Below are 15,268 nucleotides of genomic sequence, written 5' to 3' on the forward strand. Positions count from 1 at the left end.
CCCCCCCCCCCCCCGGTTTCTTAATGCTTTTATTTTTCTTGAAACGGCAGTCAGAAAAAGGTCAAATTTATTGTCACACCCTCAACCGAAACAAACTTGCAGCAGTGTTAACTAGTTTATGTAATTTAAGGCCAAGGTTATATAACACGAAGTACAATGTTATGAATGTACATTAAATAACAAAAATGAAACTTTTGCTAGATTTACAATGTTAATAACTATGGAAGTGTGTCATCACGGTCTGTGAATAGGGTCCATTTAGATTTTGGGATGTGCATACTATAACTAAAGAATGTTTCTTTTTTTTTCTTCTTTTTTTACATGCATCTTTTATTGATTTTATTGTTCCAAGGCGAAGGATCTGACCAGCAGTCTTTTGAACACCATGACATCTGTGAACAACCTCTCTTTGAACTCTGGGTCCAGGACGATACCCATGCAAGGCGGCACCGTATCCTCTACCTTCCCAGCTGGACCCACTATGGGTGGAATGGGCACTATGGGCGTCAGCAACGGTTTTAACTCGCCCATGGGATTCCAGACGGGAGGTATGGGAATGGGCATGAGACCCGCTGCTCCTTGCCTTTATGGAGGCATGGCCACCACTACCAGCGCTCCAAATTTCAGTGCCCTCACCCAGAACCAAAACCAACCCAGCAAGCCCACAGACATGTCAGCCCTAGACTCCCTCTTCACTTCAAGCAAACCCAAAGTCAGCATGAACCAAATGGCCCCTAAACCGGCCCCAGGAGCCACTGCACCCTCCCCATGGCTCAGTCAGTATGGTACAGGCCAACCTTCCCAGACTGCACCCATGCAGGCGACTCCGATGGGGATGACGGGAGTTCAAGGTGGTTTTGGAATGCAAGCAAACCCGTTCTTCAACCCTCAGAACTTCTCGCAACCTGTGGCCTCTTCAACAATCAACGCTGGGGTGATGAAGCAAAGCGCTTCAGTCAACAACGATCTTAAGGACCTCTTCGGATAAAACATCTGCCTTTCGTTCCCGTTCCCCCTTGTGTGGGAATCATAATGAAACCACATCAGCAGGGAAGATGACAGTCAAAATTTGGTTGGGCGGTTAGACATGGTATCCTTGAAAGAGGTTAAAACTTTCTGGTTTGTTTTGTCTTTTTATTTTTTTTTAGCCCTTATCAATGGTGAGCTTCCTGCGGACAGTCAACTTATCTCATCGTGAGAATCAAAAGCAGACAGCACCAAACAAACATCATGTTTTTACAGAAAGCTTGGGCTCTTCTGCTGAAAGCTGCTTCAGTCGGTGGATGCCTTGCTTTCGTTGTACCATTTGATAAATTTTTTGCCTTTTGCCTCACGTTCACCTCACGTCTGAATGAGCCGACTTCCTCTACCAGAACAAACCTCATCGATGGCCTCAGGATTTGCTGTTGTGCTGATCGCGTCTTGCAAAAGGAAGTCTCTCAGTTGTGTTCTCCCTTGTCTTACATACAACGATCATGTGAGAAGTAAAGAAAGAGCTGGTGCAGTCCATAATTCGGGCCTGAATGAGTGTTTTTATACTGTGTTCTTTGTGTCTGTATTGTATCTGGTGATTTATTGTTTGAGTTTCATTCTGATTACATGATCCACTGAGGTAAAATATCTTAAAGGATATTCATATTGTAGGTGCACTAAATGTAATAGAGCTAAAAAAAACAACAACACCTGTAGGGTTTGAGATGTTGTCAGTACTTTAAAGTGAGTTTGTGTAAAACAGAATCCATGAGCTTCATTCATGAAACACCTAGCTGATTTATTTTTTGTGAATTTATTGTTTGTTAAACTCTCTCTTGAAAAAAAGGATCATATTCCATCCCGAAATCAAAAGACAAAGTCAAATATGCAAAATTGCAGGGTAAATCATGCGTTACTGTAATACAATAGTAAAAATCTCTTTTAGTCAACATATTAGGGCTGCACAATTAATCAAATTTCTAATCGCAATTACAATTATGGTTGCCACAATTGCGTAATCGTTCAAAGTCCACTTATGTTATTCTGCGTGCTTGAGATGCGTTTTTTTCTTTCTACATGTTATCTTAAGGGTTTTTCCCATTATTTTCATTTTAGGTTTAGTATAACATTATAATACCATTCATATTTTTACTTTTTTATAATTTAAAGAAGAAACCAATCCGATGTATAGTTGACATTTGAGGCTTAATACTATCGAAAAGCACAAAGTTTTTCAGTTAGAGTGTTTCATAAAAAAATACGGCATGCAGTTGCATCAAACAGTGGTATAAACATCATTCAATGTAAATTGTGATAATGGTAATTAATAATCGCAATTACGATTTCAAGGGAATAATCGACAATTATGATTTTTGTCATTATCGTGCAGCCCTAAAACATATTACATTTCGCACAATACTTAACTACATCTTTGTATGTACTTTACAATTTTCATTCTGTTGAAATAATATTTTTTCCTGTTACGGTAATGAGAATGTTATTTTTTTTTCACGTTATGGTAATGCGAATGATAAAAAAATTACGCATTATGAGAATGAGAATGTTTTTTCACTTTATGGTAATGAGATTTTTTTTGTTTTGTTTGTTTTTGTTTCGTAATCGGTGGGGAAATTAGCTTAATTGTCAAAAATGTCAATGTGTAAAGTTAAGAATAGGCTTCTATATCAAAATATACAATTTGCGCATTTAGACTTGGGGATGAAATATGCATTTCCTAGAGTTATTTTGAAAAGTTGCAGCTATATATGGTAAATTGTAGTGTTAAATTGAGTGCAGCATCTTGTATACGACCAAGTTTTAAAAGAAGTGTGTGTTTCATGAATGAGGCCTGATGTGTTTGTTTCCCTTTTGGTTCTCTGCCGTTTGTTAAACCTGTATTATCATGTGATTTTGTGTTTCTTAGGGAAGTTACGGATCATGCCATGGCGTTACATTTGGTCGTTTTTTGTTTTGTTTTGTCTGATATCATTTTATGCTTTCCTGTTGTAGGAAGTGACCAACTAATTTCCTTATCATGTTATTCCATATAGAGCACAGCAAATCACCAAAATGTGTATTATTTCTGGGAGAGAAAACAAATGAAATGAAGTGAACTGTATATATAGGTGAACTGCCACTTCTTTTTTTAACTCCGTTGCAAGTGAATCACTTTCCTGAGGAGAATCTTTAATATCCAGACAGGTTTTATTCAAAGGGAATGCTTTTCCTGGTCTTATGAGTGAGAGGCCTTATGTTGAGAGTTGTGCAATAACAGCTCTGTGATGGAGATTGTGAAAATAACTTTCTGTACGAGTGTTTCACTTCATGCAGTTTTCAGATAGTCTAAATTAATGTAGATAAAATATCTGGATTGTTTTAATAAAAAAAAATAAAAAAAAGTGAATGTATGGTTGGAAAGATGGTGATTTTGGAATCAAATAAATTGATTATTTAAAGGGAAATACCTTTTCACTTCAGTCTTTTTTTTTTTTTAATTGGCTTCACAGATAGTTTATAAGATTAAAGAATAGAAATCACTGTTTTTCCTTTTTTTCTGAAATATATACCGAGTAGAAACCAGCAACAGTTGGTCTCCAGTTAGCTAGTCTTTACGGAGTGGTAACTGAATTTAAACAAATCATCAGACTGAGACAGCAAATATTCATTAGTGGATCTCATGAAGTTTGTCTAGAAAAGTGCAGGTCATGTTTCATGTCATATTTTTGTATAAGAAAATGAACCTATTTGACGACTTTTAAAATTAACATTGAGCACACCGTTTACATGCACACCGGTAAGCTGATAACTCACAAATATCAGCTTCTTAAAATAACCAGTTTTCCCCATTTACATGCATATCAGTAACCTGACAACGCAAGTAAGCTGCGTTTACATGACTTCATGAGTCAGGTTATTTCCCTGTAGTGACATCAAAATATAATCATTTATGTATCTGACTCCGAGTATTCCATACATTTGTCAGTTGTGATGTTAAATTAAGCTTGCAACATGTCATAGCCAGAAACTTACAGCTCATAGCCAGTGGTTCCCAACCCTGGTCCTGGAGGCACCCCAACACTGCATGTTTTGCATGTCTCCTTAATCAAACACACCTGATTCAGGTCATCAGCTCATTAGTAGAGACTCCAAGACCTGAAACTGCAGTGTCAGAGAAAGGAGACATGCAAAATGTGCAGTGTTGGGGTGCCTCAAGGACCAGGGTTGGGAACCACTGATATAGGCTATTATCCTTTCATGCAGTTATAAACGCAGCATTGTGACTGAACCAGTTCTGCTGCACGTGATGGAACACATTTTTATAATTTTCTGAGTCATGAAAAAGTCTGCTTTTGTGATGTATTTCCTTCTTTCTTTACTGCGAGACGCTTGCTCGGTCTAGATGCGCTTAACGCTGCACTAACGATGTGTTCCTGTTACGTATCACACATTTGCTCTTCAATAAGCCAACAGAAAGTGGGTTATTGCGTTTACATGCCGCGCGAAATCGGGGTAAGTGCCCAAAAACTACCTGTGTCGACCGGTTTATGCTTACGCCGTTTATGACCTTACTCCGATTTAAAGAAAACGGGTTACCGCGTTCACATGTCCACGTGCGTTTTTGGCTTATTAAGCATAATCGGTTTAAGAACGTGCATGTAAACGGGCTCAGTGTTTCCATGACAGTTAAGAACATTTCAATAAAATGATAAAAAATTATATATTTATAATCCAGTTTTATTTTTTTGCAGGTTTTAATAAAAATAAAAAAAGAGAAGGGTGTGCTTCATTGGCATGAAAATAATGTTGCAATTCATTAAAAGTGGCCTGGACATGTACTTTATGAGTCATTTTCATTTGTATATGAAGAAAATAATCTCCCCCCCCCCATCATTTATATATATTTAATAATATATAATTACTCCCATAAAATTAATTGGCAGTTTAAAAAAAAAAACATTGTACAGACATGAATGTTAAAAGCTGTCACAAGACATAGCCAACTGCACAGCAAATGCAATCTACAAATCAAAGTAAATGCATTGATAAAATAAATAAAAATAGAAATTGTTTCAAGTACATAATCACCATGAAACCCATTATTTTATGGCAATTAATAAAACAATATAGGCACATAAGTTAGCATGGACAAAGTGAACATCATTTTGCTATTTCGTATCGCATTTTCTGAGAATGGCCAGCAGACATTGCATGCACCGGCGTCCTGAGATTATTCATATAAAGCTACAAGTAAATATTAAAGTAAACATAAGATGAGGCAGGTGAGGTCTTATTGCTGAAGGCGGCGTACAGATCTCTTGGTGTTAGTAGACAGGTTGGTCTGGGTCATGTCTGCAACAAAACACAAGAGACTTCATTTACTTTTGTACTAAACACCATGCATTTCTGTTAGTCTGTGCATTCACACACCTGAGAAGTCTAGCTCATAGCTGAATCTGCCCGCTCTGAAACGCATTGTCCCAGTGGAGTCCTGCTGGTACTGCGCTTCAATATCTTGACTTGACACACTGCAATATCCCCGAGAACCACCCTACACAGAGACAAAGTGCATGGTTATGACACAGAAGGCAAAAGGTGTGACTGTCTTGGTGTTGTTGTGCAAGAATACAGGTCAACGTGTCTCAGAAAGCAGGCAGCATGATGGCCACATGATTATTATTATTTTTTTTGTAAACGGCTGTTTATTTTTCTGAATTCATCACCTGGATACAGTTATAGAATTAATTCACTAGCAAGATACCACCTAATAAACACTCAAGAGACCACCTAACAACTTCTGCAACCATCACTTAAAATAATAATACATGTATATTAAAAAAAAAAAAAGTTTTCTATTTACTTTCATATAATCATTCCATTGGTCATCCATGTCCATGAACTGCCAACAAGCTTGTGACAATGTACTGCGATAAGAAGAAGAAACATTAAAAACATTTATTGTAATGCATACACAACATCAATGATAAAACCAATGTTTCATTTTTATTTTACTATTATTATTATAATTACATAATTTTAATTATTATAATTTAATATAATTTAATTATTATAATTGTTTACCGAGGAATTTACCAATTAATTCTTTAAAAATCCTACAATGTGATTTTCTGGATTTTTTTTCTCATTTTGTCTCTCATAGTTGAGGTATACCTATGATGAAAATTACAGGCCTCTCTCATCTTTTTAAGTGGGAGAACTTGCACAATTGGTGGCTGACTAAATACTTTTTTGCCCCACTGTATAATTATAAATTGATTATTATTATTTTATTTATTTACTTTTTTTACAGAATAAATTTTCTACAAATATTTTCGAACTTTCCATACAATGAAATGTATGGAAACTTTTTGTTTATTTTCTGCCAGAGAATTTTAAAAATGTAATTGCAACTTGACCTTTTATCTCACATTCTGACTTTTGTTCTGGCAATTCTGAATTGAGAGTTTACATTTCACAATCTGGATATTTTTTTTCCCCCTGAATTTTTAGACACCTGACTGCACGCACTTGCATAATACTGAGAAAAATGTAAGAATTGTGATATATATATATATATAAGTCTACTGTGAGATTAAAGGTCATTAACTTTTATATATTTATTCTGTAGTGGAAATGAGCTTCTATAGAAATGTCCTCTTTTATGAATGGATTAATACCTGTTTGTTTGCTGGATTCCACTGGCGATTCTCCTGACAGCTCTTTTTGTACCATATTTATTGTTCACTTGATACATTCCTGCAGACATGAAGACTATATAAATATACTCAACAATAGGTATACAGTATAACCTTAACATTATGTTTTCAACTTGTAACACATTTCTCATCTTATAGACATTCCCTAGCAGACGTTTTAGAACAAAGGTCCTCTGCTTTTTCCTTATGTTAGTAGTACACTGCAGACTTCTATATCTGAGGGTTTTGTTATAATGTCTTATTGTATCTTACCACTGAAGTAAAGAGAGTAAGAGAATCGTCTGGCAGTGAATGAAACTTGGCACTGCGGGTTGAGCTGATACAACCTCTCGATTTCAACACTATCCAATGAACATCCCTGTAGACACACAAAACGTCCAATGAACTGTTAGGTTAAATGTCAAGTTCACATTAAAAATAGCATTTGATTGAATAAGTGGATTTGGATGTGATTACAGTGTTGCTTGGTAGCGTATAGATACTAGAACTCACTGGTTTCTGGAACTCGGTCCAAATGCCCTCATCACCCATAAACTCCCAGATGTGTTGAGAAGAAGAATTCGTAGGGTTTGCAGAGGGAGATGCCAGAGTTTGTGAACTGCATAAAAGCAAATCAAAGGCTTTTGCTACAAATACCATTTTAAAGATATTGGGTATTCGTCATGAAAAATTAGATGAAGGGATTTCTCTATAAATAGTTGATTAAAACATACACTGGAATACATCGATAGCATAGCCTATTAAAACCCTAAAAAATGAATTTGTCAAATAAACATATCGTCGAATTGGCTCTTAGGACCGAATTTAAAGTGCTCCAGAGTCCACAGCTGCAGTGCTGACCCAGTTTCGGTTTCTTTTCAGCCTCTTGACTCGTGATTTCCAAAGCGAGCTTCACTACGAATGATCAATGTGAACAAACTGGATGCGTTGTGGCTGGCGGAAGAAAAAAAAATCAGTGCCTAAAGCAGTTTTATAAAATGTGCTTGTGTTAAATTCCTTTTTTATTTTGCTTTTAGTAGCAGCTATACTTGTTCACCAGAAACAAAGCAGTGAAGTAGCCTACATGCTTGAAAAATTAGATATTTTGGAGGAAAAAAAAACAAAACAAAACAAAGAAACTTGATGAATGGAAAGGACAAGGCCGAAGCCTGGCACGAGCTTAGCGTTTCCAGGAGGGTTTGTCTCACCGCCTCTCAGGATTCCAACAAACCACACGACCGGGAGGGTCCCTGGAGCAGGGCCTTTAAGGTCGGAGAAGATCCCCGCCTTTCAAGATGGGCTTGTCCAATGAGAAAGATGGAAATTCCGAGCAGGAGGTGGCAATTGCTGGAGGGTTTACGACCCTTTGTCTCTAAGCATGGTAATTTGCAAATGGACTTGAATCGAAATTACTAAAGGTTCTCAGGACCCTAATATATATTGCCTATGTACCAATATATAATATACACGCTTGTTTCGATCATAAGAAGGCGAATTCATAGATACTAGACAAGGTAGGATTACAAATAGTGAAAGGATGACAGGAGTGTGTTTCGATTATAAGCCTGCATAACAGTATACAATTTCAAAGACAAAATACACGATGACAATAATATACCCAATGACCTGAAGGATCATGTGTGTTCATTCAAAGAAAGGTTTTCCTATTAATTAATTAGCAAAGAAAAGTCCTTCCCTTGTGGATTTTCCTTATGGGCAAGGAAGCAATTTTCTTCACCTAAATTCCAGGAGGTCGTAAATGTATCGGGTGTCAGCATTGCTATAGAACCAGGGGCCTGTTCAGCTTCCTGGGGTGTTACAGAGTATTTGTTAAATCTAGCTAACAAAATATGTATTGTGTGTTTGAGTGGTCCAGACGCTACAGCCTGTTCTAGTACACCCCCAAAACAAAATCAAGACTTTGTAAAAGAGGACCCCTTTAAACATTTTTGAAACCAAATGCTGTTAGACACAATACATAACTTGATATGTGATTGGAATTCATTAAAATACTCTATAGAAACATGTTAAATACATGTGTATTAGTTAAATAAGGCCACATTTATCATTTTATTTTTCATCAATTATTGCATATAAAGGCATCCATATGACACTACAGACACTTTGCATAGCATGTTGTTACCCAAGTAAGCAGTTCAGTTTGTAATTAAAACCCCCAGTAAACACAGGTTCACCCAAATGATTGTTCATAATGTCATAATTAATCATTTGATGCAACATTGATTCATTGTACATTTTGCATATTGTAATGTAAAAATATGCTGCATCGTGCATTGGATGATATTGTAGATTGTATTGCACATTGCTCAATATTTACACAGTGTGTGTATCCTTGATTTTTTTTTTATCCTTTGAGCACGTCTGTGAGTATGTAAATGCTAAAGATGGAAAATGAAACTGATCAGCTGGAAAAAGTTTCACATGCAGTGTGTAAACATTGGTTCTCAGGCAGTTACCAACAGGCACTTAGAGTAAATACTAGCAAAACGATGCAGTATAATGCCTGTATTGTTCAGGCACATTGGTTAGTAAGAGTAATTATAGAATAACCAAAAATGATAGCAGTTTAAAGTATCTTAAAATTTCTTTAAGATAAACAGAAAGCAAAAAATATGCTTCAGGTTGCTATAGGCACGTTTCATATTTGTCTTCAAGTTGATGTGGGAAGCAGCATTTAAAATAATTCATATAAACTTAACATCAGTCAAAATACCTGAATAAAGACTTCGAATTTCTATTTTCCACAGGCAGTTTACCAAATAAAACAATAATCCTGCATAAAACATTCAAAATCACAATCACTAACATTCATATCAGCCAAAATCACTAAATATCGTTGTGTTTACATCCACCCCAGATTCGATGCTTATTTGTTTGTTTGGATCGTGAGTATCAGCCAACATCTTCTGCAAGACCTTGAGCGCCCTTTTTACTTTTACACACGCCTGACCTTGCGTTCGGTCTTTGTTTTCTGGTTAACTTGACTCATCTCTGAATGAAAAGAAAGAGAGAAAACAGCATCGTTTATCATATTCAAATCATTACTTTCATCATGCATTTTAAAGTTTGACTCAAGAAAAACCCAAATATCATGTGGCACCTTATATTAGAGACAAAAGGAGACATTCGATAAGTTTTGCAATCCTTCAAATGTTTTTGCTGACATACTTGCAAAATCCAGAGTGTAACTGTCCCTGCTCACAGTAAAATTCATGGTTGTTTGGTTTTGTTGGTAACACCGCTCAATGTCAGCATTTGAGACTGAACAACCACGCTGTTGAAAAACAATATCAAGATCAGTGATTTTAATCTCTCTGTGGCCATAAATACAGTAGTCAGTGTCATGAATTAAGGGATAATATACATTCAGTCCATAATTATTGCAAACTAAACCCTTACAGGGTGATCAGGACTGGTATTGTATCGCCCTGAAAGGTTTTATATTGCAGTAATTACTGGTTGAATGTACACTATATCCCGCTTGTTACACGGCTATCAAATATTATATGGTCATGAAAAACGTGTTAAAATTTCCGTATATATACCATTTTTATATATAATATTTGAATTTTGTTACAATTATTTTTATTGTAGATTATCTTAAACAACGCAAAATTCAACTCAAAATAAATTGTTGCTCCCTCGTTTCAAAAGACAGCGTCACTCATTAAAACATCAAAAACAGTCTGCCTAGCAACAACATAAGCATTAACAATACAATATTATTAACAATATTATAATATTACTTTATATTATATTTTTATTATGTATTATCGTTAATCTGCAAGCCAAATTACTACAATTAGCTAAATATATACTTATTCCTTGTTTAATTGTTTTAACTGTTCAGCTGAAAGAAGCATGTAAAACCAGCCGAAACGGGTTTGCTGGTCTTAGCTGGTCTCCCATTCAGGTCAGGCTGGTCTGTTGGCTGGTTTTGGGTACTTTTTAGCTTGGAGCTAAACACCAGATTGGTCCCAGTGTTATTATAGTATCACTGAGATACTATTATATTAACATTTATACTGAATAAATATTACCTTTATTAATATTTAAATTGGTTTATATTTTTCTATTTTAAAGTTTTAGTAATTTTGTTGTGTTTTTATGTTTTTTTATGTGTTTTTTTAATGTCATGTTAATGTATTTGGTCTTGGCGGAATAGATCTGCTACGCTGCTGCTGTTGGTTATTGCTGTATTTGTAGATTATTGCTGCTGCTGCTGCAAGCAAGTACTGGAGCTTGCTACAGCCAATACATAAGCCGATATGGTGCTGTGAGTATTTAAGACATACTGCTGCTGCACAAATAGCATATAAAATAACCTGTAGCAGATCTATACAGGTGGAGCTGGGGAAGGTGGAGGGTTTCAGAGGAATTCTGAAAGCGCGCTGCAATGCTCAAGCGAATGCTAATCAGTCATTTAAATGTAAAGCAGCAAGCTCATTGGCTGCGTATGCAACATGAACCAATCAGCTTGTAGTCTCAGCCTCAGACGTCATGCCCACGGAACGCTGCATATGGCACACAAAAGTAGAAATACTTCTTGTTTCGAAGATGAACGAAGGTCTTACGGGTTTGAAACGACATGAGGGTGAGTAATTAATTAAACTTTTTTTAACTAAAAAAGAACTATCCCTTTAAACTGTAATCCTGCTTGGTCCAGCTGGGAGACCATCTTAAACCAGCTTCGCAAAAAAAGAAAAAAAATACTGCTGAATCCTTTTGAGGATAATTTTACTACTGACACTAAACTAATTATTGTTTCTAATGTACTGTTTTAAAAAGACAGCCACCAGAGGTGATATAAGAGTCACTAAAGTAGCACCGGTATGTTGCTTTTAACAATGATCAAATATATTGACAGTTTGACAGTCATTATATAAAATAAGATTCAAATCAACTACTCAAGAGAGCCGTTTAATTCATTGAAATTAATTGTTGAAATTAATTTATACACATAATAATATACATTCAAAATCCTCATTAGCATGTCCAAAAAAGCATTGTGCATTTGTTAAAAAAAAGAAAAGAAAAAATGTTTTACCGTGTTATTGTAGGTGTACCACTGATCTTTCCCTTTAAACTGCCACTCTGGAGTTTTATTTGTTGAAGGGCTGAACATGTTTTGGTTGAACTGGATCATCGAAGGTCAGAAGCAAAGACATTGGTTAATAGAATGGGATTAAATACATAAAGGATATTTGTGTTGTTTAACATTTAATTATTGCAGGTTTGCGTCATATTCTGAGTTGCATTATTAGTATTCATTTTGAGGAATACTGAATCTGTATTTGTTTTTTGTGAGTGAGATGAATTAATGCATATTCATATCTATTTTAGAACTACAGGAACATCTTCTGATTTCTCTCAACATGGGGACAGGAGAGCTGTCAATCAATCAATTGGGGAAAAAAAGTAACTTGCGTTACTTATTTGAAAAAGTAACTCAGATATTCTCTTGTAAATTAAAAAGTAATGCGTTACTTTACTAGTTACTTGAAAAAAGTAATCTGATTACATAACTCGCGTTACTTGTAACCCCCAACACTGGTGAAAAGGTTTTTATATTTGCCAAAAATATAACTTTTTTATTTTAAAAACAAACAAGCAAGCCCTGTCCAAATTTTAAAAGTAATGCAAAAGTAACGCAACACATTACTTTCCATAAAAAGTAACTAAGTAACATAATTAGTTACTTTTTTATGGAGTAACGCAATATTGTAATGCATTACTTTTAAAAGTAACTTTCCCCAACACTGGTAATCAAATGCATTTATGCAAAATACTACTTTATATTCATATAATCTTAAACAGTAAGATACAGATGTGATAAAAGCAGCCCATCATGTTTTTTTTTTCAGCTACAGATTCTTCTTTTATGTAAAAACAGTTTCAGCTTTCATGTAATATGAAACTTTATCATTTCTTATAATGCCTTTTATTTACATATTTTATGGACTTTCTTGTCCTAAACTCAACTGAATATACCCAATATAAATGATCCATTATAAAAATCCATCATATTCCAGATCCATCATACAAATATTCATGATCACATTTTAAAACTATAATCTTAACAAATAGTGAAAAATATGGAAATACATTACATATTATATTCTTATTTATTTTATTCCTATGTATTACTTAGTATTACTGCACAGAGCATTTTAATGTGGACATTTCAAAACCAAATGATGCCAAAAATTTGATGTACTTCTATACATAAACTGATAGCTAACATTTAGTCTTAGCAAGATAAAGCAGTCTGCCATTTTATGCCAAAATATATAAGCAATTTCCATCACTGTCATTACCGTTATTGTCATTTCCACCACACTTTTGTTTTTGAAAAACGATGGTTCAGACAAAATGAGGAAAATGTCTCCTGTGAAATCATGTATATCCCACTAGAATATTATTAGTGGACACAGGTCATATGCATTAATGTAAAACTCACCTTCTCTCCATACTGATACCAGCAGTGGTCACCTCTGTAATACCACAGCCATTCTGTATCTTTTGCGCTCATACGCCGCACTTTAATATTTGTTTTCTGAAGAACTCTCATTTTAGTGAAATCAATAGAAATAACCCTATAATGCAAATGAGAAAGATATATAGCGCTAAATATAGAGCTGCAATAGTTAAACTACAAGCACAGAATAACAGGGGATGTGTTTTATGGTATGTTACAGTGTACAGGAATGAAATGTGGGAAAATAATGAGAGAATTTGAATTTGGGGTGACATTTTTTATCTGGTACACTCAAGTAAATAATAAAATTACACATACCCAGCTTGGGTGTTATAGATCTTGATTCCTTTGATGTTGGGGAGTGAATACTGGGCTTCTAGAATGTGATCATTGGAAATGTTCTTCCAGCCCTTTCCAATATTCAACTGCCATTTGTAGGGCCCATCAAATTCTTCATCAGTCTCTATTTCTGATTAAAAAATTATAAAATGATTAGTGAGGCAGACTAACTGATTAAACAATCAAACATACAATGTGCAATGCAATGCAATGCAAGGGTGTAAAATATGAGTGATTGTACTTAATTACTAATACAGTCCTCAAATATGATTGGCCGTGCTGTATATGTAATATTCATTTGAGTGTTGCTATTGTTAACTTGAACTATTAAAAAAGTATTTATTTATCTTTATTTTTGAGAAACTTTTTAAAAAACGGACAATTAATGACAATGACAATTAGAAATGTTGCCTTGCCAACTAACTGAAAAATAATTTAAGTACTTACATTTCTAAAATTGAAATAAAAAATAATATAATTTAAATAAATATTGAAGAAATACCTGACAAAAGTGCATAACCAAATTACTAAAACTTAAACTGAAAACTAAAAATATGAAAGTAAATGCCAATTCAAAACATTATATATATATATATATATATATATATATATATATAAATTCTATAATAGTAAATACTAAATAATAATACTGATTCATTAAAAAAAAGTCAATGAAATAGATTTTTGGTCTTTGATGTAAAATGACATATTATATTATATATTCTATTCTATTCTATTATATTCAACAATTAATTTCAGCAATAGTTCAGTCTTGGAACAAGAGTCATTCCAAGAGTGCTAAAATAACCTGGACACATGCCCAGTCAATCACATCATTATATTATATTATATTCACCATTTAAAGATTTCAGAAAAAAGGTTTTAGGATAACATGGAGTCTGTCCTTACGACCAGTGTGTTGTAAAGCTAAGAATTTTTGTTTTGCTTTTAAATACTTAAATGAATTACATGTGGGTGTAATTACTAGATATATCAATTATATTACAAATGGAAATGTTTTTACTTTAGTTTAAGTATGTTTTGTGTAAGATACTTTTTAGTGAGTATTGTTGATACAGTACATTTTTAATCGCTGTATATAAAATTGATCAGTATACGTTTACACCCCTATACACGCATACCTGCAAATGAGGGTCTGCTTCTCTTTTTTCTGCCTTGTCTTGACGACGAACTCTGAACGTTGTGGTTGAGACGACACCCGGCACCAAACTCGCACGAATCCTTCAGGAAGTCATTGCATATGTGCTCATTCCTACACTTGTCTCCATAACGGCAGTGACCCCGATTGTAATTCATACAGACATTCCGCTTGAACACAAAGCATCATAATTGATTCAGATTTATTCATCGATGAAGCTGCAGCTGCATTCGCATTCAATAATATGGTTCTTACTAATCATCTCTTTTTACTAGTTTACTGCTTTCCTTTGAAATGTCTTAAGAGATGTACCTTGCTAGATGTTTGTGCATCTTCTTCACTTTCAGAGCCAGAATCGCTGGCTGCCTCAGAATCTGTGTCACTGTCATTGAATTCTGCGCAGCTTTCACTAGACTGTTGGTTGCTGCCTTCATCTAGGAAGAAAGAAGTCCTCTTTATTATTATAAGAACACTTTTAATCAATATACAATTTAGAGAAAATGAATTTAGAGGGCTTGACAGTAATATTATATATATATATATATATATATATATATATATATATATATATATACACACACACACACACACATATATATATATACT

The 15,268-nt window shown here is 34.6% G+C and overlaps 3 protein-coding genes across 3 annotated transcripts in view; 1 reads left to right on the forward strand and 2 right to left on the reverse strand.

The window, feature by feature from the left end:
- The window catches only part of scyl2 (SCY1 like pseudokinase 2), a 15,451-nt gene extending 14,141 nt beyond the window's left edge, over positions 1–1,310 (forward strand). The window contains exon 18 of the mRNA XM_016253370.1: positions 353–1,310. Coding sequence (XP_016108856.1) covers positions 353–988 — 636 coding nt within the window. The 3' untranslated portion in view covers positions 989–1,310. The remainder of the gene's footprint in view (positions 1–352) is intronic.
- A 3,566-nt stretch (positions 1,311–4,876) lies between these two features.
- LOC107567665 (poly [ADP-ribose] polymerase 11-like) lies at positions 4,877–7,291 on the reverse strand. The gene is made up of 6 exons (XM_016253374.1): positions 7,179–7,291; positions 6,939–7,044; positions 6,648–6,726; positions 5,831–5,894; positions 5,401–5,521; positions 4,877–5,322 (listed from the first exon to the last, which is right to left on the reverse strand). Exons 1-6 carry the CDS (start codon positions 7,215–7,217, stop codon positions 5,261–5,263), a joined length of 471 nt encoding a protein of 156 aa, XP_016108860.1. The 5' UTR covers positions 7,218–7,291; the 3' UTR covers positions 4,877–5,260.
- Positions 7,292–8,726: 1,435 nt separating this feature from the next.
- Positions 8,727–15,268, reverse strand: part of LOC107567662 (zinc finger CCCH-type antiviral protein 1) — a 7,453-nt gene continuing 911 nt past the window's right edge. The window contains exons 2-8 of the mRNA XM_016253371.1: positions 14,975–15,096; positions 14,646–14,832; positions 13,483–13,627; positions 13,147–13,282; positions 11,734–11,823; positions 9,855–9,960; positions 8,727–9,677 (exon numbers count right to left, since the gene is read on the reverse strand). Coding sequence (XP_016108857.1) covers positions 9,622–9,677; positions 9,855–9,960; positions 11,734–11,823; positions 13,147–13,282; positions 13,483–13,627; positions 14,646–14,832; positions 14,975–15,096 — 842 coding nt within the window. The 3' untranslated portion in view covers positions 8,727–9,621. The remainder of the gene's footprint in view (positions 9,678–9,854; positions 9,961–11,733; positions 11,824–13,146; positions 13,283–13,482; positions 13,628–14,645; positions 14,833–14,974; positions 15,097–15,268) is intronic.

The sequence above is a fragment of the Sinocyclocheilus grahami genome, unplaced genomic scaffold, assembly GCF_001515645.1.
Source record: "Sinocyclocheilus grahami isolate Dianchi unplaced genomic scaffold, SAMN03320097.WGS_v1.1 scaffold1178.1, whole genome shotgun sequence".
In the NCBI taxonomy this organism is placed as follows: domain Eukaryota; kingdom Metazoa; phylum Chordata; class Actinopteri; order Cypriniformes; family Cyprinidae; genus Sinocyclocheilus; species Sinocyclocheilus grahami.

Excerpts from the sequence above, each read along its gene's own strand:
- LOC107567665 (XM_016253374.1), bottom strand. The coding sequence starts at position 7,217 with ATGGGTGATGAGGGCATTTGGACCGAGTTCCAGAAACCA. Across the intron at positions 6,727-6,938 it reads TTACTCTCTTTACTTCAGTG|GAATGTATCAAGTGAACAAT; the intron begins GTAAGATACAAT and ends TCATGTCTGCAG. Across the intron at positions 5,323-5,400 it reads CTATGAGCTAGACTTCTCAG|ACATGACCCAGACCAACCTG; the intron begins GTGTGTGAATGC and ends GTTTTGTTGCAG.